Source organism: Doryrhamphus excisus, linkage group LG17, assembly GCF_037039965.1.
Source record: "Doryrhamphus excisus strain RoL-2023G ecotype Guam linkage group LG17, RoL_Dexc_Guam_v1.1, whole genome shotgun sequence".
Lineage (NCBI taxonomy): Eukaryota > Metazoa > Chordata > Actinopteri > Syngnathiformes > Syngnathidae > Doryrhamphus > Doryrhamphus excisus.
In genome coordinates this window covers 17746402-17769908 of record NC_136373.1, presented here as the reverse complement: position 1 = coordinate 17769908, position 23507 = coordinate 17746402, and the positions used below count along the sequence as shown (strand labels likewise).

Sequence of the window (23507 nt, the reverse complement as noted above, 5' to 3'; positions counted from 1 at the left end):
CTAATAAAAATATAGTATAGGGCATAGGTTTTACTTTTGCTTTGGAGCTCAATAACCCGTACCCTTTGTGCCTAATGTGGGTATTGAGGTCACATTTCGTTTAAGGTCAGCAAAATGACAACAAAAGCACGCCGTGTCAACTTTAATCACACAATAAAAAAATGCACACACTTGAGTCTTTAAAATGCCAACTATGCAACTCAAGACGGCAGCCAAGCCAGCAAAATGCATGCAATGCGAGCCACATAGACTTTGAATGAGGCAAAGATGCACGGCGTTTCTCCGTCTTAATTCACCAAAAGCTGGTTTCACGTTACTATTCGAAAAACGCACAAACAAACACCGAGTAATGGAACGCAATGTAATTTTAAAGCGAACCAAACGCGCCAAAACGGGCAAAGTTCATTTCGTAGCTAACGTTAGCTAGCATCGCTAGCGCCCTTCTGTGGTGGTCGCATTCTGCATCGACACTGCACCATTTCCAACTCGCGACCACGCCGTTTACTTACTTACTACATAATCGGAACGCATTTCACACAGCCGTTGAAACGATTAAAATCCACCGCAAGTGGTTTAGTCACTCACCTTGGCTCAACGGCGTTTATTCCTTCTCCGTGGACCCTCGGAAAACCGTATTGCGGAGATGGAAACAATCTCCGAATGGTTGTGAATTGTGACACAATCACTTTGCGACCAACACAGTGCATGTCGCATCTTGATGACGTCACACTACAAGGAAGTAAAAACTATGACTCTACGAGGCATAAAAAGCGATTTGACTTTCAAAATCATCAGGTAAAAAATGTATGGTAAGATTTTATAAATATATTCGTAATATGTTTTTGATTATTAATAATGTATTTTTTAATATAATATCGGCTGTATTTTCATTTGTATACATAGGTGGATTACGCCATCTTCAATTTCATATCGGACTCTAACTTTAAGCCTTTTAAACTCACAGAGCTGTAGATATTTGAGATATTAATTGACACATTTTGTAACATTGTGATATCCAGTACAATGTTTCTGTCAGTTTTTACTTTGTATTTCTTTCTTCCAACTGTCCGGTGAGGGGCTTGTTGTAACACTTCACACCGCATCCAGTAGGTGTCAGTATTTCCCTGCCAATGCACCAGAGGAGCCTGCAGAGGCTGATCAGTAATAATAAAATGGACTAGATGGTGCAATTTGACTTGGGTGACATACAGTATTGTGGTAACACACCAAAAAATTCTTTTAGCAAATGGATCAACTTGAACAGATGCCTTTGGAAGGTTAAACCACAAGTCAGTAAGAACAATAACATGCAGTTGTGAAGTCAAAAAGCATGGATGGATGAAGAGTTAAGATGAAGGTAGGGCATCTTTCCACTTGTGTTTATTTCACTGCATCTCACACGCACACACTCTCTCTCTCATCCCTCCTCCTCCTTTTCCTCCCATCTCCCGCTTTCCCTGACTGCTGCTTTTCACTTCACGCTCACCCTCTCCATCATCTCCCGGTACTTCCTTTCTCCGTAAAGACAGCATGTTGCGCTCTGTGGCTCTTTGTCTCGCGACGCTTGCGTCTCTGCTGCCCGGTGAGTGACTTTTGTGATTGATGTTTGAGAGTCAGGCCGGGACCACCAGCGAATGGCAAAAAACTACCAGTAACTGATACCGTCATCAAAATCTATATTTTTAACACCCGGCTCGCTTCCCCTTCCTCCAAACTTCCCTGCTAGCTCGAGGTTGACATTGTCCTCTATTAATAAGGATCGTGTATGATATAATATTAGCTGTATTAGCATCTGCCTATCTGATTATTTCTATCTAGGAAGGTGATGGTAAATCTCTCCCTTTCCAGTAAGTTTGGATTTCCTGTTCTATGGTTATCATCATACCTTTCCTATATACTGTACATGAATTGTGAGGAGGGGTGTCACTGTTGTACGTCATAAATCAGGGGATCTCAAATTCATCTTCATACTTATTAAGTTGCAGTCCACTTTTATTGAAGTTATTTGGAATTTGTATTCATTTTTACTTTTATGCTTTATTTATTATTTATTTTTAATAAATAATTTTTTAAATTAAGTCATTTTATTTGTATTTATTATTTATTATTTTATACCTTTATATTTAAATTTATTCTTTATTTTTTCACTTATGTGTCATTTTTATTTTTAAGTATTTTAAAAAACTATTTTACTTAAATCATTTTTTTATTTTTATTTAATTAATTTGCTTTTGTCATTGTTTTTACATTAAGTCATTATTTTAATTTCATTTGTACTATTATTTTTTACTTGTATTTAATTAATTACTATTTGTTTTCATTTGTATTATTTATGTACACTTTTTTTGAAAAATGTTTATGTATTTATGCCTTCATTTGTATATTAATATTCTGTAACTTTCATTTAAGTCATGCCAGACAAAAATATATATTAGTTGGGTTTTTTTGCAACATTAACATTACAAAAAAATATGATGAAAAAAGTATTATTCCATTAGAAATTCAATGAGTTTTTTGGTAAAGTAACTAGTAACTATCACCCCCCCCCCCATCCATGTCATTGCTCTGTTGGGTTGACATTGTGGTGAATCCTGTGTATGTGTGTGTGTGTGTGTGTGTCCAGGTCGTGCCAATGTTTAATGGCCTCACTTTGACTGCGCGGAACGAAGCAAGTCTTTTTTTTGTTTTACGACAGCAGAAAGTGAGCGTCTGCCCGCCGTGATCTATCAGAGAGGCAGTAATTGATTCCAAGTAGCGAGCTTCTATTACTCTTTGGCCATCATCGGGTCGGCCCTGACACAGCGTTCTCTTGTTCGCAGCTCTTCCCTTTGCACGTCTTTTTCAACCCCCCCCACCCAAAAAACAATCAATACTTTCCCAATTCTCCTTTCCCATCGGCCCCCCGCAGGGACGTTGCAGGGTCCGCACCAACGCTTTCTGCTCCGGGAGCTTCTGAGAGACTACAACCCCATGGAGAGGCCCGTGGCCAACGATTCCCACGCACTCATCGTCCACTTCTCTTTGACGCTGATGCAGGTCATGGATGTGGTAGGGAAATACACAGTGGCGACACCCCCGAGGCAAACATGGATACCCGACATATTTATTCCTGGTCACCAGTCATATATCGTATGATTCACTTTACATAATAATCAATGACTAATTATATTTTGGGGAGTTTAACCCCCGAATAGCCAGTGTGATTAAATAGTTCCATTGCTTGTGTTTAATAAAAAAAAATTCTTTAATTTATTTCCATTAAAAAAAATATATATTTATTTATAATTTTTTTTTATTTATAATTTTTTTTAAATAATTTATTCCCATAGAATACATTTAAAAAAAAAATCCTGAATTTTAATATCACATTTATTTTCATGCACTATTTTTTCTACAGTGTCTTGAGGGAACCCCCCCAAATAAAAATTTGTTAATAAAAGTTTGTAAAAATATGACATATTATCGTTTAAGTTCAGATTTTCCACATGAACATATGTACATATATCCCAAAAATTAGACATGTATGGCTTCAATGTGTTCTGAAATGTTAATGCATTAGTGGAGAGTTGCATCATCACCTCTTTTCACCTAGCTTTGAGGATTATAAATATGTGTAAATAATATATCCCTGGTATTGAAAGAGTGCTTCAGAAATGGTGTGAAAATGTATTTATCTATTTTATTTTTGCTAGCGTACACCACTCTTAGCATCTCAAGTATTTTCAAAGTCCATCTTTCCTTTGTGTTGTCCAAGGATGAGAAGAACCAGATCCTCACCACCAACGCCTGGCTCCAGATGGTGAGATATCACCGTCTTATTGTGTCCGCCTTTGCATACAGTACAGTACAGTACAGTACAGTACGCCTCCCACACGCCGGCAGCACACTTATGCTGGCTGCGATTTACATATTTTATGCTTCTCATGCCGCGCTGAGCACAATCAATAAAATATATGTCCTGCATCTGAACACCCCAATCCCCCCCCCCCCCCTTCCCCAGCAGTGGTACGATCACTACCTCCAGTGGAATCAGTCGGAGTATCCTGGCGTGAAAAACCTTCGCTTCACCGCGGATCAAGTCTGGACACCTGACATATTGCTATATAATAGGTACAGTACACACACACACACACACACACACACACACACACACACACACGATGTCAGCTGACTGCTGTCACTCCACCCCAGTGCTCACAATAAGTTTGATGCCACGTTCAAGACCAATGTGCTGGTGAACTCCAGTGGCTTCTGTGAGTATCTCCCTCCAGGTGAGTTACTTTTGGCTTTTTTTACTATTAGGGCCATATTGGAAAAATAAATCAAGATATTTCGAGAATTAAGCCGTAAGTTTACAAGAAAAAAGTCATATTTTTAAGAATAATGTTGTAAATTTCAGAGAATTTTTTTAACACTTTACTCTCATACATTTACGACTTTTTTCCCATACATTTACGACTTTATTCTCTTCAATTTAGAAAAAAAATTACTTTTAATATTTTGAGAATAAAGAAAAAAATGTTTTTTACTTTATTCTCGTAAATTTACGACTTTATTCTCAAATTTTCAGATCATTTTTGTAATGTGACCCTAATACTTCCTCATAACCTTTGCATTGGTTTCTTTTTGACATTAAGCGATAATTATTCTCATTATTCTTACTTTTTATGTCTTCATTCTCATAAATTTACAAAATTTTTTTGCCAAAATGTAGGATTTTTTTCTTGCAATATTACTTTTTTCTCCTAAGTGTACGACCTTTTCTAAGAGATTTTTCTTTATTTTTTATTCTCGTAAATTTAAAACATTTTTCCACATAAATTTGCAACTTTATTATCATAAAATTACTTTTTTTCTTAAATTTCTGATTTTTTTATTTTCACAAATTTGGGACTTTATTCTTGTGCATTCACAACTTTATTCTCATAATATTACGACTTTTTTGTCTTGTAAATTTACCACTTTATCCTCACAAATCTTTTCCATAAATGACTTTTATCTCTTAAATTGCCAATTTTATTACTTCCAGTGTGACCCTAACGCTCCCCGGTACCAGAGAAATAATCCCGTACCTTCCGTTTTGGTCTTCCAAGGAATATTTATCAGCACCTGTAACGTGGACGTGCGTTGGTTTCCCTTCGACATTCAGCGATGCGAGTTAAAGTTTGGCTCGTGGACGTTTGATGGCTGGCTGCTGGACATCCAGATGAAGGAGGCAGACGTGTCAGGGTACATGCCCAACGGAGAGTGGGACCTGCTGGGTGAGAGCGGCTGTCCTGGGGGGGGGGGTCTGCATTGCACATGGATATATATACAACATTGCATTATTATATTTGTAATACACACAACAGATTATTGTAGTCCATACTAATGAAGGCTCAACCTTTGACCCCCCCTTCAGAGGTCCCCGGAAGTCGCCACGAGATGTTCTACGAGTGTTGCGCGGAGCCTTACCCCGACGTCACCTTCGTGGTGACCCTGCGTCGGCGAACGTTGTACTACGCCCTCAACCTCCTCATCCCCTGCGTGCTCCTCTCGTCCATGACGCTGCTGGTCTTCCTGCTCCCGGCCAACTCTGGCGAGAAGATCAGCTTGGGTGAGGAGACGGGAAGAGAAAGAAGAGAAAGTGAAAGTCAGTCTGCATATTTCTACATTTAACACTCTTGTGGGTTTCACGGTGTCTGGCTCTTGTCATAAAGACTTGGGAACTTTTGTGAGGCGCTGCAGGGACCGACGTGGAGACAAAGGAAAGGCAGGACGGGAGACGAGAGGGAGAAAACGAAGGAGCCTTGTCAGACAGTCAGGAAAGGAGGAGCGAGTACGCCGACTTTTATCTCACAGGCGACTATCCTCTCTTGCAGGCATCACCGTGCTGCTTTCGTTGACGGTCTTCATGCTGATGGTTGCCGAGATTATGCCTGCGACCTCAGACTCCATACCGCTGATAGGTCAGTTCCTTCGACGTTCCGTATGGATAGCATTCATCCGTAGGGTCATTGGGAGAGGAGCCGGATGAGTTGTCTCCCTGGTGAGGCGTTCAGGGCACCTTCTGACCGGTAGGAGGCCTCGGGGAAGACCCAGACTGCGTTGGAGAGACTTTGTCTCTCAACTGGTCTGGGAACGCCTCGGAATCTGGACAAATACGAAGAAGATGAACGGATGGATGGATGATTTAAAGAGAGAAAACAAGTTAGCATGAGGAGGCTAACAATGCACATCATGGGCCTCACATCAAAACAAATCAAATTCCCGCCACCTAATGGCCGTTTTTATCGCCTAAAAGTGGCATCAAATACGTGTTTGGGACGGGGCGTCTCGGGTAGGAATTGAACACGGTTTTCTGACAGTGGGTCAATGTCTGCCCCTCAGGCCAGTACTTCGCCAGCACCATGGTGATTGTAGGCATGTCCGTAGTGGCGACGGTCATCGTCCTTCAGTTCCATCACCACAACCCCAACAACGGGCAAATACCACATTGGGTGAGTACTTTACACTTCCTGTTGCGTACTAATACAAAGGAAGTAGATGGTTTGAGTCCGAGTAGCCACATTCCTGTAGATTTGACTATCCTGTTGGTCCAATCCGGTCGGTCAATCGATTCATAGAAAGTGTAGCGGTTCACTGGTGTACAACAGGTGGAATACGTTGTGGTGGTCTGCAGCCATGCATCCCGTCCTTGTTTGACAGGTCAACCTGGTTCTGCTGCAGTGGGTTCCTTGGTTCCTGCGAATGAAACGTCCCGGCGAGGGAGGGGATGAGCCCCTTCACCACAGCCAGGCGGACACTCAGAGCAAGACCCTGTCCTCGCCCGCCTCCGCCGCTTCCGCCGCCTCCGCCATCCCGACCCCGACCCCGCTCAGCCTGGCCTCGCTCAGAGCCAGCCTGGCCCAGCTCCACCCCTCGCCGCCTCAAGGGTGCGTCTTTCTCCCGCATCCCAATCTGCATCCCCAGTCCAACGGTCACCTGCCCTACATGGGACTCCGGGCCTTTCCCTGCGCCGCGGAAATGGATGCTGCGGGTACCAGTGAGAGGAGGGGGGCGGCGGGGGAGGAAGGAGATGGAGATCCACCAAATCATCAGCACTTTTCACCTGGGAGTCCTTTACAGAAAACAAGTGCATCTTTAAACCAAGAATCCTCCACCGTGTCTCCGGGGCCGGGTGGAGCAGATGCGGGGACGGCGGCGGGGACGGGGGCCACCCCCGCCCCCTCGCACGCTCACGTCATTCGAGGCAAGGCGGCGGACGGCCAGCTCCAGGCTCTTCTCTTGGAGGTGCAGTTTTTGGTGGAACGGGTTCGCGAGCAGGACCGGCAGCTGGGTGTGGCCGAGCAGTGGCAGTTTGCCGCCGCCGTCATCGACCGCCTGTGCCTGGTCGGATTCAGCATCTTCAACATCATCTGCACCATCGCCATCCTCATGGCCGCACCCAACTTTGGGGAGGCTCTGGCCAAAGACTTCCTGTGAGAGACGAGGTCGCGGAAGCCACTTTTGGAAGCTGGAGAAGACGCATGCAGATCCATCGCAGACGCCCTTTCAGTTCATGCACTCCACTAGATAGGACATGCTCACCGCTTGTCCTATCTAGTCCGATGAAGCCTCCTCAGATGAGAGGTCAAACAGCTTCAAAGACAGGGGGTGTCCATAGTGCGGCCCCGGGTCGTTACTGAGGAACTCATGAAGAACCAGTGAGGAACTATAATGACTAAAGCACATACATTTAGAGTAGTTACTGAGGAACTCATGAAGAACCAGTGAGGAACTTTAGTGTCATTTTAGTGTTAGTGGGGCCTCCACTCTGAACCCGACTTCCTGTCTGCCACCCACCCATGTCTTAATAATTATTTTCTCTGACTATATCTTCTAAATAGAGTGTAATGTTGACCATAGGGGTGTTATTTTCTGTCTAGAGGGCTCTAATAATGTAAAAAAAACAAATGTAACATGTCTATGATCTCACTATGAAAATACTAAATAAGGTACCAAAACGACTCACCACGTAATGACACAGGCAGGCAGGAGATCACCGCGTGTTCCTGTCTCTTACCGCCACCAAACCCGCCCACTCGCTTGCCTTTCATGATTTTGGATGGAACATTTGCAATAAATAAGACTGATGAGTGATTATGTTGCCTTTTGTAGTGAGAGCATCGGCTTATCATGGCATTTGAACTTGTCTTCATCCAAGCCAGTTCTTCTGGACACAAACTACTGTGGTGCGTTCAAGTGCGAAATCTCAACATTTGACACAAACATGTTTGTTTTTTTTAAACCGTGGTTATGCTGTACAGTTCGCCCGTGTTCAGACAGCGTTACCCACCTAAAGGCAGAAGGAGGGGATGATTGAAGACAGACGAGGACCAGGAGGACGAGGAGGAGGATGCAAGTCGAGGAAGCACAGGGCCAAAGGAGAGGAAAGATGCTGAGGAAGCAAACACTTTGAAATGATTGGCTATTAAAGTGGGCGGCGGCTTGCTTGGAGTGATAAACATGGCAGCGTGACTCCTAACGGAGCATGCGGCAGCTAAAGACGGGAGATGAAATCGTAAAGCCGAATAACCTCCTACGCTCGTTGGGAGACGTTAAGGTGCGTCATATTTTGGGAAACGAAGAGAGAGGAAGGCGAGCGCCGCCGTGGTCACCCCCGTTAAGTCACGTTACCTGACCCGAATGTAAGACGGTCCCCATTTTGACGCAGACGCATCTCTCCGGGTCACTGCAATGAGAGGTAAAGGCTTTAGATATTATTACTTTTTGATATATTATATTCATGTTGATACTAGGATAATATGAATACAATAGAAACTTATATATTTCCACAATCATCAAAGATCATTTATTAAAGGAAAAGGGCGTTTTCTTCAATAAGGTGACACAATGGCCACCAATCCATCATCACATCGATCCAGAGGCGTCGTCTGGAGGCTTCCACGCCCTCCAGCAGGAAGTCTGTAAGACTGATGGTCTCCCGTTGGGTGACGTGTTCCAAAAGCGGCGTGTCCCGAGATCATCCCGGATGCTTTGCCAGCAATCCAATGTCCTTCGTTACGCAGCTACGGGGAGATGACGCCGGTCGATACGCGATACGGCTGCTCATGAAAGGACGCCGATGGGAAAGGAAAATTGGACAGAGAGTGGGAGAACTGGTGGAAGATCATCCGAACTGGATCGATCCCGTTGGAGGAGCCGGCTAAGCGTTCCCAATCCACCTTTTTACCAAACAAAACACAACAAGAGAACGTAACCGTCGCTTTATTTCAAAGAATACTTTACAATTTGTCCTTCAACAATTCATACGAGCCTTCATGTTGGTCTGAATACTAACTAGCGTTGGCAAAAGAGATCCCTCCTGCTACGTCTTCTTATTCCCATGGCAGACCAGGTACCGTAAGAACGAGGTGGGCTAAGAAAGCACCACGCTACATTCACAGACAGTCCCATTAGCATGTGTTCATGAGCGGCCAGACCAAACAGGTGGCGACCGATCTATTTGTAGCGGTCCAAATGTGTCCATGGCGGGCTGCCACAAATACATTTTCTCTTTGCGTCTCTGGCAAAAGCTAGAGATGTCTACCAAGGGCACTCGTGCCACAGTTTGAGAACCCACGCTTCACAGCATGTGCGGTGAGATCCAAGTCTGGACCTCCAAGAAAAGATGATGACAAGAAGTTCACTTTCCCACGCTAACGTTTCAATCCGTATGACAACAAATCAATAAATATACATTCATACTTCATGAGCCAAATGCTGTTGTTGTGCGTCAGGTTTGAATAATAAGATTAGTTTCATCTTATTACATTTGTCATCCCGAAAGGGACCAGACCAGCAGCAGGCTATCAATGATGACCAATTAGACGCTGTGTTCAGCCCTTATTCGATACGCAACGTAGAAAGCATCACATTTAGCAGGAATTGATGCAGCGCTTAGTAAAAGCTTTGTCCCACGACGCCTGACATCAGAGGGCACGGAAGGTTTTACCCGCAGAGCGAGGAACCGTCCGCAGCCATAAATAAGTGCTACCTTTGAATTAAGGCCGATTATAAATCCTGTGGGAGCTCATGGGAGCCAAAAGTAATCACTGGCAGGAAGGAGGAAGGAGGAGGAGGAGGACCCCTGCTGTACGGTCAGGGTACTGCGTCTGGGTCAGCCTTGACTAAGCAGACTAAGGAAGTAGAGGATTGGCCACGCTAAGTCAAGTGTCAGTCAAACCCATCTTAGAACACTCTAGCAGGTTTGCCCTGCTTAAAAATCAAACTAAAGAATCAGTCAAATCAAGTTCTGGAATGAACCAACTGAAATCATGCGGGGTGACTCCACAATCCAACACATTTGGAGCACTTTTGCAAGTGAGAATAAAGGTCGGAATAGAGGTTAAAGGGCCCCTATTTTGCAAAAGTGGTGATGTAACGGTAACATGTGTCGAGATTTTAACACTAATATGGTAAGAAAATGTTTAAAAAATTAATTGTCCCAAAATAAGTGATGCTAAAAAATATTATTTTTTGTTTTTATATTTTTTGAAACCAAATAAACCGCTGATGTTATGATAATAATATCTCATAATAATGCAATATTTATTTTATAGGTTTACTCCTTTCACTCTGTAAAGTTGTATTTCCTCTCAGTCTGTCAAACATTTGCAGCATTTCTTGAAATGCTGTATATTCCATTTTATTAAAGAACAGCATTTTAGGTTTTGGCCGTTCGGTTTTAATTTATTTTGCCGACCAATCGTTGAGTCTCGGGATGAAGGCTCTGCATCTCCAAGTGTAACCCCCCCCCCCCCAGTGGGCAACCCACTGTCAAATAAATATTATACTCGCTCGTATTGCACCTTTAGAACCGCGTGGTGATCCCTGTGGTCATCCTCCATCGTCTTCGTCCGTGAGGCCGTCTTACCTCGGTTTGTTTACATTCCAGCGAGAGCCGTCCGCTACGTCCTTCCTGATGCACGTTTTATGTTCTCTACGCGTTTTGTTCTTTCGCAGATGCCTGCTGGGTCACATGACGTTCGGGCGTGGAGAGGAGCGAGAATGCTGACTTACTGTGGAGAGTCCCTTCCATTTACACGAGTGGCGGGCTTAGCTGGGCGGGGACGCCGGCGGGTGGTCAGCAGGTAAGGACCCCTCTGGGTGGGTGACTCCATCCCTTCGGTGCCTCAGCAGCTGGAAAATATTCTGCGACAAACGAGGGGAAGAAAGATTCAGGAAGGCGTTAATGCCGTCGCGGAATTGACTTTGGGTAGGTTTTGGCTTCAGGAGGAACAAGGACGCTGTAAAAAACAACAAACACTGTAAATAGCAGCCAGGATGTGCTATTTAATAAGCTAGTTCGCCAACACACTTTAACTAAACAAGAAGATAAAATGGAGCATGTAAAGGTGACGGAGGCAGGCAGAGCTTTACCTTGCCACACATACCGTCGTTGGTGCAATTCTTGTTGTCTTTGTCCGTCGCCTCCTGCTCCACCTGTGGATATATGGGACGCATGGAGATGACTTCATTAGAGTAACTACTCAGTAACTACTCTAAATGTATGTGCCTTAGTCATTAGTTCCTCAGTAACTACTCTAAATGCATGTGCCTTAGTCATTAGTCCCTCATTAGTTCTTCGGTAACTACTCTAAATGTATGTGCCTTAGTCATTAGTTCCTCAGTAACTACTCAAAATGTATGTGCCTTAGTCATTAGTACCTCAGTAACTACTCTATATGTATGTGCCTTAGTCATTAGTTCCGCAGTAACTACTCTAAATGTATGTGCCTTAGTCATTAGTCCCTCATTAGTTCTTCGGTAACTACTCTAAATGTATGTGCCTTAGTCATTAGTTCTTCAGTAACTACTCAAAATGTATGTGCCTTAGTCATTAGTACCTCAGTAACTACTCTATATGTATGTGCCTTAGTCATTAGTTCCGCAGTAACTACTCTAAATGTATGTGCCTTCGTCATTAGTCCCTCATTAGTTATTCGGTAACTACTCTAAATGTATGTGCCTTAGTCATTAGTTCCGCAGTAACTACTCTAAATGTATGTGCCTTAGTCATTAGTTCCGCAGTAACTACTCTAAATGTATGTGCCTTAGTCATTAGTCCCTCATTAGTTCTTCAGTAACTACTCTAAATGTTCCATAGTCATTAGTTCCTCAGTAACTACTCAAAATGTATGTGCCTTAGTCATTAGTTCCTCAGTAACTACTCTATATGTATGTGCCTTAGTCATTAGCTCCGCAGTAACTACTCTAAATGTATGTGCCTTAGTCATTAGTCCCTCATTAGTTCTTCAGTAACTACTCTAAATGTATGTGCCTTAGTCATTACTTCCCCAGTAACTACTTTAAATACATGTGCCTTAGTCATTAGTCCCTCATTAGTTCCTCAGTAACTACTCTAAATACATGTGCCTTAGTCATTAGTCCCTCATTAGTTCTTCAGTAACTACTCTAAATGTATGTGCCTTAGTCATTAGTTCCGCAGTAACTACTCTAAATGTATGTGCCTTAGTCATTAGTTCTATGGTTCCTTAGTAACTACTCTATATTTATGTGCCAAGCTCATTAAAAGCGCATGGCCAAGCGGACTGGTCTTACCTCCTTCCTCCACTTGAGTTCACAGAAAACCCTCTCGAAGCATTCATGCATGTAGTTGAACTGGAAGAGCAGACCAGAGGTTGGTTCCTGATGGGACACGACTCGAAAAAATGGCCGCTGACTCACGTAAGGTGTAAAGATCTTCACCCAGCGGGGTTTCTTCTCCCCTCGTGCGTACTCAAAGCAAAAGGCTAGGCTCTCCTCGTCCGTGTCCCACCGCTGCATGTCCCCCCACTCAAAGGCTATCACCTGGTTCTGAACACACAATGGACTGGCTAAGGGACATTTGGCACTGTTGGATCTTAAGGAGGTTCTGAGTACAGCTTAAAAATACAAATAGAAGAAATGGCAGTGAGACTAAAAATAAGCTACTTATTCCATTAAGCTGAGGACCACTGCCTCCCGTCAAGAGAAATAAAATGGAGTCAGCTGCACCTTTCATGTTAATCGGGGGGGGGGGTAGTAGAGGGGTATGGCATCTATCAATTAGAGAGGAGGAGGGGAGGGCCACTACAGGAGGAGAGCTCTATTTAAGGCTTTGGCCCAACCATCTCATTCCAATGTGCAGCTGCGCCTAATGAAGGGTTAGCGTGTGTGTGTTTATACCTCCAGACCTCCATAAACTCCAGACGAAGCTGGTCTTACCTCAACGGTCCCCTCCTCGGTGCAGGCGTGCAGCTTAAAGTGTTGAATGCTGATGGCCGCCATGACGTGGCCTTTACGTCTGGAGTTGCAGGAGCAGTGAGGGAACAGGATTTCATTGTAGCCTTGGCAGCCCCTCAACAAATTCAGATACTAGGAGACGCGAGAAGAAGTGTTGGATGGTGTCAAACTCACTTCCTTAAACACACCATGTCAAGGTTATGGTGCCTTGTATCATTACTATGTAGTATTACTATGTAGTATATGTATCCCATACTGCTGTTGAACAATTCTGTCTATATCAGGGGGGGTCCTAATTCCACCCTAAAATATCCCAAACCTTTAGTGAGTAGTGTACAGTATATACTATGTGTATGCACCTCTTGCCAAATAGTGAGCTCAGTCCTAAACAGTGAGAGATTTAAGAATGTAAATATGTAGGTATTAATATTTCCTACCCCAGACATCTTCTTCTGCTCTGCCAGCTTCTGCAGCTGGTAGGACTTCTCCTCTACTTTGATGTAACCTTTAATCACATCCTCCACGGCCTGAAAAACATAGAGGATCCATTTAGAGAGCGAGCGAGAAAGAAAGAGAAATAATTACAGACTTGAACACACCTGGTGGAAGAAGAAGCAGACGGCAAGCTGGTTGTCATTGAGCAAGATCTCCTCCTCAGTCGTGAAGAGCCACTTACGCAGGGTGAGGCAGGTTCCCGGGATGGCGGAGGTGTAGTTCTGCACGTAGAGCTTGTGGGGGAACTCGTTGGGGGCAAGCTTGCGTACTGAACAACGAGAGCGACACGTGAAGGTGAGGGTAGAACTTCCAAAGTGCTACAACGAGTCATTTCACAAGAATAATGTCAAATCAATATTATGAGGAATGGCTGTAATTTTATCGATGATATCATTTTAGTGAGAAACAAACAAATAAAGTTGTGATTTTTGGAAACGTTACAATTTTTTTTTTTTGAAGAAAAACACGGGAAACCTCACACACACGCATTAGGGGCCTGAGAAGCACCCAAAAATGGCATAAAATGTTTTTTTCAGTTTTTTCAACTTGCGGCTAATGCACTTTTCTGGTAAAAAAAAACACAAAAAATTTTACAAGTTTGATTCTGATGAAGTTGCAATTTTACAAGAATAAAATATAATGTAATATGTATGAGGAAAATGTCATTTTAGTATCATAGTGTATTAATCAGCTATTTTTTTATTGTCCTTTATACAGTGGTATCTTGGAATACAAGTATTCCAACTAAGTGTTTCTTACGTAGATGAATGAGTTTTTTGCTTTCAACCGCGTTAAAATTTGGGTTACGAGCCACTAGTTACCAGCAGGCATAGCCAAGGACAGCTATTTGGTCAAACGGGGGAGGGGGGGGGGATTTTTCAGGAAGGAGTTTGATGTTGGTCTAAAGCCCCGTCTCTCAAGCCTCTGCAGTGCAGTCACACAAAGTTTGTAATGGGGTTTGTAGAGAGTATCCTAATATATCCAAAGTCTAAATATTACAAGAAGAAAAATTATTTAGGAACAAAGTTGAAATATTTTGAAAAATTAAAAAAAAAACTGCAAAAAAGATCAAAAAGTAGATGCTAATAAAAGTCCTTGACCAATACCATAAAGATGAGATGTAGCGTTTCCTGAAATATATATAACATCTTAACATATCTTTCATTTTTCACTATGTGGCTCTATGTGGAAAAGTTTGGACCCCCCTGGTTGGCGTAAGGCAAGACATACTTCCTGTTGTGTGGGGAAAACCATCGGATTCGGAAAAGGTGTCCAACTCACAGAAAGTGTGGTTGATGACCTCGAACAGGGCAAAGTAGCTGGCCGTGCTGCTGTCCATCCCGAGTTTCATGACCACAGCCTGGAATACGAAGACTGGGGTTGGTAAAGCATGTCGGATGACGGGGTCCTTGAAGGGGGCTTTGGTACCTGGTAGACGTGGTCCGTGGTGGAATTTTTGTGAACACGCACAGTGAGTGTGGTCTTATCGGGCATGGCTATCCTCAACTCCACATCCCACACGCCGTTGTAGTTCTGGGGAAAAGACGTCGTGAGGAAACATCTAAAGACACAAACAGCGTCATCGTTCCTATTTTTTTTTTTTTTTTTTTTTTTACCTCATCCGGCTCGGACAGGAACTCCTGCATGATGTCGCTTTCCCCAATCACCCTCACGGAGCACACTACAGATCCAAGCGTAGTCAGTCAGTATCAGCTCATAGATGGACCCAGGGAACCTTCTCACCTCGTTCTAGATATTCCTCCAAGCCTCGGCGCCGTGCATCCAGCTGCTGCTCCGACAGGGAAAAAGGCCACTTCCCGGGGAGCTTGGGGAACGTGAAGTTGACAAAATCTCTTTTCAGGTTTTGGTGAAGAATGACAAACTCTCTGTAGCGTTTGGCGCACAGCTGCCTTCCCGCCATGTGGACGTTATATACCTGCAGGGATGAAAATGTTTGTATTTGAGTTTATCATTTTTTTAAATCGTACCACTTCCACATGGAATGAGAGGAGACCTTTTCCCCCCTGCATATATATAACTTGTCTTTCAATATTTTTGACTGATAATAAGCCATAGTCAACCACAAACAAACACAAGTTATTTTTTGAAACAAAGGACGACCGCACATATGTATGGCGTTGTCCTCGCGTGGTGAAAAGATGCACACGCCTACCACAAACTTCTCCTGGTGGAGCTCCGTGTGTTTGTAGCTGGGCACTGAGATGGGCACGGCCTGCTTGTCCAAGTAGTCGTAGCAGGACTGGGATGTGCCGTCGTCTCCTGGATCCAGGCAGTCCGCCTCCTGAGGCGGGACTGAGAGCACGGCGAGAACCAGCTCCTTCTGCCCGGCCCGGATCAGGTCCACCACCTGCTTGTGCGTCGCGCCTTCCACATTCACTCCGTTCCTGTTTGAAATTGGACACAGAAGCAGTTGATGGGAGAAAATCTGAATGTGTTTTTCATTTTTTTCCAAGAATTTTGACTTTCTTCTTATAATAATGACTTAATTCCAATAATAGTTTGACTTTACTATATAGGTTTCTACTTGTACAGCTGCACACGCAGAAATAATGGGGTCACCAAACTGCCAGGTTACTGTGGGCCATCCATTGACAAACCGGCCAATGAGACGGCAGCATACCCAGAACCGAGCCAATCAGGAATGGAAGTAAACAGACTTCTTTTTTTCCTGCATACCTTAAATCCACCTTCTCACACACTAAGCACCACCACTTGTGATGCAGATGCTGCACGCCCGTCTCCATGGCAACAGAAGCAAACATAAGCACCGGTATCCATGCATACATATGGGCTTTGTGGCAAATCTAACATGGCGATGCTGATGCAGTGAAGTATGTTATGGTGTGACATGAATGCCGAATGATGCGTTCAGGGCACAAACAAGCCAGCCCTTATCAAGCTCGCACAACCGTTGCCTTTCATCCCGCCATTACAGCTTCATCACGTGACTTTAAAACCACCAACACCCCAAACAAACCAAAGCAAATCCACTTACACTTCTAGGATCCTGTCCCCCTTCGATATACCGGCTCGGTCGGCGGCACCCCCCGGTAGAACGGCGCTGACATGCTGCAGCGGAGCGTACAGTTCCCCGTTAATGCTCCGGAGTTGACCCCCTTCACAGACTTGGCCCCGCACGTTGAAGCCGTAGCCCGAGTCTGACTTCACTATTCGGATTAGCCGCGGGCCCGAAGTCACGGTGGTGCCCGGGAAGCCGCCACCGGCGTCCGGTGTAACGTCGCCGCTCCCGGTGCCGTTACTGGCTGAATGTTGAGGGTGCGACGCGGAAAAGTCTTGCCCCTCGACATCCGCCATTTGTCACACCGTGCGTGCCATCCGCCCGGGTAGCGAAGACATTGAATGAGCGGCGGACTGACGTTAGCTGGACAGGAGCAGCAAGCTAATCGGCTGTGCTGGCTGGTCGGAGACCGGAAAATGCCGACAGAAGCCGATAATTCACGAGGCTAGCTGGGAAGCTAGCTGTCCCTTTGCAAATCCTCTTCGGTTGTGTGACGCTAGAGCGCCTCCACAAAACTGCCTGCATGCTTGAATAATACACAAGTCTGTCGCTAGGTGGCAGCAGTGCCCAACTAATAAACAGACTGTTCAACCCAATAGAAGAAGACATCCAGGAAGAGTTGGCATGTCGTCTTTTTAGCCGTTTTCTTACATACTAGCATGCTGGGTGTTAGCATGATAACAGAGCGACTTTCTCATCTTTGTCATAGTGTTTTATCTTAGGTGTTAACATGCTAACAATTAGCACGTTATTATTGTTAACCATTGTCATAGGTATGAAGTCACATAAACACTTAATGTTTTATGTTAGGTGTTAACATGCTAACAATTATTTTCAAACACTGTCATAAGTATATACTTACATATATACTTCATGTTATCATGCTAGCTGTTAGCATACAAGTGCTGTTAACATGCTAACATCAGCATGTTAACATTTTAGCCATTTTCTCAACTTATATAGATACTTAGTGCTATCATGCTAGGTGTTAGCATGCTAACAGTTACAGTATGCTAGTTACAGCATTTCATAGAGTATGCTAGCTGACACCAGACTCGTCAAGTGGTCAGGGTGACTTGTCCCTAAGGGGTCAGAAATGTTTTCCCGCCCCCCGTTTTGGAATAGTATTAGGAAAGTATTATCTGTACAGTACTGACTGAACTTGAAACTGAAACCAGGAAAATGCAACAAAATAGAGAGTCGTGAAGTGCATGTACTATGAATTTGTAAATTCCGGCAGGTCTGCACTAACACCGAAAATACTCCCTGCCTCTCACGGCCCACCAGACAGTCAACCACTCCCCCCCCCCCGGGGGGGGCCCGCCCCACTATTTGAGATGCACTGAGTTTATGCAAGGCGGTGGCATTTCCTCGTTCACCTCAGCAAATAGTTCATATATATTTCCTCTGTCTAACCTGTTGAAAAAAGTACACAACCAACACCTGTCTACACCTAAAACCAAATGAAAAGAAGCAAAACAAAAGTACAGAAAAAACACCAAACATAAAAGTTATTTTAAAATATGCCATGGGAGCACGGGGACAGAGCAGAGGGGTCACGCCTGATTTTTTTTTTTTTTCACACTGCATTACAAGAGCGCTGTGCTGTTGAAACAAAGTCAAAGATCTTCCATATGCTGCTTTTCCTCTTGCGTTGTGCTTTATTTGTCTGGCCCCATTAGCATCATAAAGGTTGCCATTTGAACACAAAACTCCTGGAAGTCGATGAAGCCGTCCCCGTCGAAGTCTAGCTTCTTGAAGAAGTCCTCCTTCTGCTGACTGTCCTGGAGCTACGCAAAGGAAAATAACAGATCAAATGCCCAAACTTGATTCACCACGGGATTGTTTTTTTTTTCCCTACCTCAACGCAGCATTCTTTGCGGAGCATCTCAGCAAATTCTGCATTGGTCAAGACGGTCCGGTCTCCCCTTTTTTTTGCATGTTCGTAGAAGGCTTGCTGGAGCATCAGCATTCCACATATCACCTTGGGAGGCTCTGCGCTCATGTTGACTGTAAGTAGAAAATATCCCTCACTGCTCTGTTTTCCTTCCGTGTTAAAATAGAACATTAATGATTTCCCCCCCCCAGGAGGAAGCAAACAAACATACCACAAAGCTAGTACTAGCGTGCCAGAAAAAGCTGTACTTATAAATCTCCACTCACCAAAGTAGCGTGACTTTCCGTAGAGTCCAAAATATGACTGAGGCGAACAGAGCAAATCTTCAAAGATGCCAAACTTTTATATGCCGAATGTAGAATAGACACACCCTCGAAATAAGACACCACCCGAGACATGTGGCCTGTGGTTAAGATATCACAAGTTGGAACTTATGCTTGGGTGTTGTCTACCGTGGGTGCAGCCCCACTCGGATCATTTCTTCCCAAACATCAAGCATCAAGCATATTTGTGAAATCTGTATACATTCAATGATCATAACAATGCTACGCACTGGAGGCTATGTTGCATTGATCACAACAATGCTTCCTGGAGGTGTGGCCCCGTAGTGGAGGTCTGCATGAATGGGACCCCGAGCTGACGTCAACAGCCATCGTCATTTGCTTCAAAACACGATGAATCAACAATCAAACCAAACACGAGACGAAATTATACGCAAGACGACAATACGATAAAAAAATAGGACAACATATTGCAATCATTTCTACTGTTACCTTGCATTGCTTCTCGCTAAGTGTGTATGCTACAGCAGCAAAGACACTGACTGACAAAAGGGCTCACTCCCTTCATGCCGTTGTTCTATGGAAGAACCCAATACACATGGCAATATCCTGATACTATCATCATTCCATGTTTCAATCTCGGAAGACCTTGTGGCACGCCTACTACACACGACGAACCGCATTCTTAACCATCAATTCCCATTTTTCACCCCGACACTCCCTGAAGTTCAACACTTTTTTAGCCATGCGGGCAAAGACTTAACCTGCCGCCCCGCCCTTGGTTGGTAAATATGCAGAAAAAAAAAGAAGTTACTCAAGCGTAGAGCCATTAGCACCGCGTACGGGCATGAGCTGGTGTTTGTCATATTTAGTCTCAGACACACCTCGTCTGTTCCTGTCTGTAGCAGGTTATCACATGCAGGACCGGGCCGGGACTTTGGTCCTTTGCTACAATTACAACGAGATTTGCACGCACACCCAGTAATACAACACCACTAGGAAGAGTTGCAATACTGGTCAAATTCGGAATTTGCTCTCATTTGGGTCTTCAGGAGGTTCTAAGTAGAGAAATGGGAGTCAGACATAAAGGCAATTTATTGCAAACAAGCCTTGTAGACATGAAATCTACACAAATATTTACCTTTACTCCAATGAGTCATCGTTTACATCACATTGCACAACACTTGCAAGCTAACCAGTTAGCCTCAAATTTATTCTGAACTTAAGAAGCCAAAAAATGTACCACTTCCACACCAACAGGAGATTTTTTTTCATGCAGTGTTAAGGTAGTAACATGTCAGGTAATGCCTCAATGTTTTTGCTCATCACTGCCACCTAGTGACCGGAATCCTTGCGGAGGAAACCAGAGTACCCGGAGAAAAGCCACCCATGCACGGGGAGAACATGCAAACTCCACACAGAGATTGGAACCCAGGTCTTCACAACCTCCTGACTGTGTAGCCTACATGCTAACCACCATCATGTCATATATCATATCCAAAAAGGATGTTTGTTTGAAAATGAAGGTTTGATTCCTTTACTGCCCTCACTCCTGGTTGCACTTTCATTGCCGGAGGCACAAAAACATGAAAACCAGTCTGGCTGGAGTGTGATGCTTTTTTAGATACCCATGTGTCAATAATTGGATAGACCATCCAGGTGACTTTGGAACAGGAGCTTCTCCTTGCGCTCATCTCAACTCTCACCTCATTTCATTCAAATCATCCCGCTTCATCCCAACAGACGTTTTCAAGTTTCAGTTTTTTACCTCCGCAAGAAGAGCAACCGGGAGAAGTGAGGAGCTCAGAAGGAACCTACCTAACCCTAACCACCACTCATTAGTTCCTCATAAGTTCTTCAATAACTACTCTAGATGTGTACCTTCTTGTACAATGAGACTTTTTTTTTAAATTTGGTGAATATTACGTTCAGGTTTATTTGACTAAAATGATGTTATTTTTCCTCGTAATATTACAATATTATTCTTATAGAGGTACTTTAGTCTTGGAAAATTTACTGCACATTTTTTCTGTTGTCTTGGGCCGCACTTTGGACCCCCCTGGTCCATACCCCGTACCCCACTGTGGTATGAGACGGTACGATAACGACATGAAATGAGGTGACAAGGTGATTGCATGTAATTGTAATTGTAATTGAATGGAGACGAAATAAAAAGACAAGATGACAATAGGATCAATTTTCATGTTCTTTAAACATACAGAACCAATGTTGCATACAGAAGAAACATGGATGCTGGTCATAAATCCCACATAGACGAAGCCAGAGGATTATGTTGATGATATATGATTCAATGTTTCACTCTAATGGATGACATATTCATTCATCATCTTCTTCATCTTCGCTCCCGTTATCCTTTTTCCCCCGGCCACCCTTGCCGCCCCTGCCCCGCTTCCCTCGGCCCAGCCGACCTCGCCTTTTGCGGCGAGCCGCACATATGAGGCTGATGCATCTGAGGAACTCAGCCAAGGTGAGCTGGCCGTCTGAGTTCTTGTCCAGAGAGGCAAAAACCTCGTCCACGTCGCTTATGTCGAGTTTCTCCTGCCAGACACCAACACGTTCAGACGCCATTCCACGGAACAACCTGCCACTGGGATGTGCTTGTGTTGTTTTTTTTTTTTCTCACTTACTTCAAGGTTGTGGTCCTTGAGTCCCTCCTCCACCAGGACCTTGAACTCATCCTTGCTCATTGTGTCGTCATCGCCGCAGTGCTGCTCGAAGAGTTCCTCCAATGTGTCAAAGACTTTCAAAACATTCTTCATGGCTTCTCGAGGAGGGTCGACCGTCTGTTGCTGCAGCAGCGGAAACGCAGACTTTTAAAGACAAAAGTACTTCAAAGCAAAAATGCAGTGTATTGTAAATATGCACAGCCGTTAATCGACCAGGTAGGGTTAGATTCAGGTTTTAGGATTACAATTAGCTTGGTAGGTAGGTAGGTAGGTAGATAGGTAGATAGGTAGATAGGTAGAGGGAGTGATAGCGGAGATACTCACCCTTAAATGCACAAAAGATTTTATCTGGTTCTCCAAGAATGAGACGTCGGACGGAACAACCAGCCTCCTCTTATACGGTCAGTACAGCCGTACTTTACCCGTCCTGAAAAATGAGTTGTCACACTCCACCCAGACAGGTTCCACCGGTCCTGTTGTGTCTCTGTGTGGTTTGGATTTAGCTGATCCACATGGGTGAGAACACTGCTGCATTGTCTGGTTTAGTTCGGTGCGTCTATACGGTGATGCTATACATTGAAGGAGCATGTACACAATAAATAATACACTAGGATCTTTGGAATAAGATCCAAAAGTATATTGTATATATTTCCAATCCTAAATATGATGATGACAGTCATCATATGGGAACAAATTGGTAAAAATTGAATATTTTGAATATCCAAAAAAATAAAAGAATGTCCATGTGTGGACCCCCTTAACGCCTTGAGGGTTTTGTTGTCACAGCAACAAAGAACCCCAGTAAAACCTGTAGTACAGTGGAACAGCTTGTTGGTACGCCTCATAAATACCAGTACCATGTGTCAACTACTGCAAACACGACATACAAAGCTATCACATACGAAGCTGTCACATCGATCTGTCTATATGTCATCAGGTATTGAGCTTCGGGGTCTTTAAGTTCACCTGGTTTTGAAGCATTGTGTAAGAGAAATGATCCGATCTGACTTCATTGGTCCAAAATGCCCAGTTCAACTCTCTCGGCAGGGTCCTTGTGGGTACATGGGAGTCTGCCCATCCAGTCCACATGCAGATCTGTGAATTTGGAGAAGGCATTGGACAGTCCGGTTGGGAGTATGGGGTGCTGGACCATGGTCATGACCAGGGGTCTCAAACGCCACTGGAGCTAGGGTCTGGGCGATAGCCGCTGCCTCACGGATGATCACATGGCGAGCCTCAAACGCACCACACCCTGCCATGTACTCGGCACCAAATGCTGCACCAATCAATTTTTTGAGGCACGTTTTGCAGGGTGCAAAACTTCTATCACTCTCATAAAGACAGGAAGTCCCACACCCACCAGTCATGCAAATGGATCATTCCTGCAGGCATTCCGGGACATATTCAAAAGCTGCAGTCCCGGCATGGAAGTGTGGAATGCAATAAAACGCCACTGTGGACGTCTTACAAGACAATCTGAGAGAGAACATCAACAACAGGCAGAGAGCGAGGCCAAAACAGGGACGTTGTAAGCTGTTATTTATTAGCTGTTGCAATAAATATCACAGTTATTGGGGTGAGGTATGCAATATGACATTGACATAACCTAGAAATGTACGCACCTTACTTTATGATAGTAAATATGTCATCCGCCTATGCAGTGAAGGGTGATGATGTAATAATAATCAAGTGTTATCCTATTTCTTATGGTGAATTCTTCCCTTTGTCCCTAGGTTTTAAGGGGTAGAAGAAGAGGTAACACGAAGGTAAGGGCCTGAATTGGGATTCAGCCAATGACTTCCTAGGAAGTAGCCAAGGAGAGGGAAATCTGGACTTCCCTGCTCACATATCCCTGATAT

General features: G+C 44.1%; 3 protein-coding genes across 9 annotated transcripts; 1 reads left to right on the top strand and 2 right to left on the bottom strand.

Annotated features, from left to right (window-relative positions):
- Positions 1-1237: 1237 nt before the first annotated feature.
- LOC131137190 (neuronal acetylcholine receptor subunit alpha-7-like) lies at positions 1238-8154 on the top strand. 6 transcript variants are annotated; one of them, XM_078797684.1, is made up of 11 exons: positions 1238-1357; positions 1526-1582; positions 2909-3048; positions 3755-3799; positions 4001-4110; positions 4192-4271; positions 5094-5261; positions 5402-5596; positions 5700-5948; positions 6370-6479; positions 6688-8153. In XM_078797684.1, exons 2-11 carry the CDS (start codon positions 1531-1533, stop codon positions 7462-7464), a joined length of 1926 nt encoding a protein of 641 aa, XP_078653810.1. In that variant the 5' UTR covers positions 1238-1357; positions 1526-1530; the 3' UTR covers positions 7465-8153. The 6 variants fall into 6 exon arrangements, with proteins under 6 accessions (XP_078653810.1, XP_078653813.1, XP_078653812.1 ...); XM_078797687.1 differs by lacking the exon at positions 1526-1582 and having other exon boundaries at positions 2624-3048; positions 6688-8154; XM_078797686.1 differs by lacking the exon at positions 1526-1582 and having other exon boundaries at positions 1244-1357; positions 6688-8154.
- A 649-nt stretch (positions 8155-8803) lies between these two features.
- On the bottom strand, positions 8804-17353 carry snx27b (sorting nexin 27b). Of its 2 annotated transcripts, none has more exons than XR_013630095.1 (14): positions 16760-17353; positions 15917-16148; positions 15487-15679; positions 15360-15424; positions 15172-15276; positions 15025-15103; positions 13848-14011; positions 13686-13775; positions 13231-13380; positions 12712-12840; positions 12586-12645; positions 11418-11466; positions 11044-11175; positions 8804-9206 (listed from the first exon to the last, which is right to left on the bottom strand). XR_013630095.1 is itself a non-coding variant. In XM_078797689.1 (14 exons), the coding sequence occupies exons 1-13, from the start codon at positions 17077-17079 to the stop codon at positions 11080-11082; spliced, it is 1746 nt and encodes a 581-aa protein (XP_078653815.1). In that variant the 5' UTR covers positions 17080-17353; the 3' UTR covers positions 8804-9206; positions 11044-11079. The 2 variants fall into 2 exon arrangements, 1 of the variants encoding a protein (XP_078653815.1); XM_078797689.1 differs by having other exon boundaries at positions 11404-11466.
- A 3796-nt stretch (positions 17354-21149) lies between these two features.
- LOC131137195 (uncharacterized) lies at positions 21150-22136 on the bottom strand. The gene is made up of 3 exons (XM_058084857.2): positions 21973-22136; positions 21610-21771; positions 21150-21520 (listed from the first exon to the last, which is right to left on the bottom strand). The coding sequence occupies exons 2-3, from the start codon at positions 21739-21741 to the stop codon at positions 21299-21301; spliced, it is 354 nt and encodes a 117-aa protein (XP_057940840.2). The 5' UTR covers positions 21742-21771; positions 21973-22136; the 3' UTR covers positions 21150-21298.
- Positions 22137-23507: the final 1371 nt, after the last annotated feature.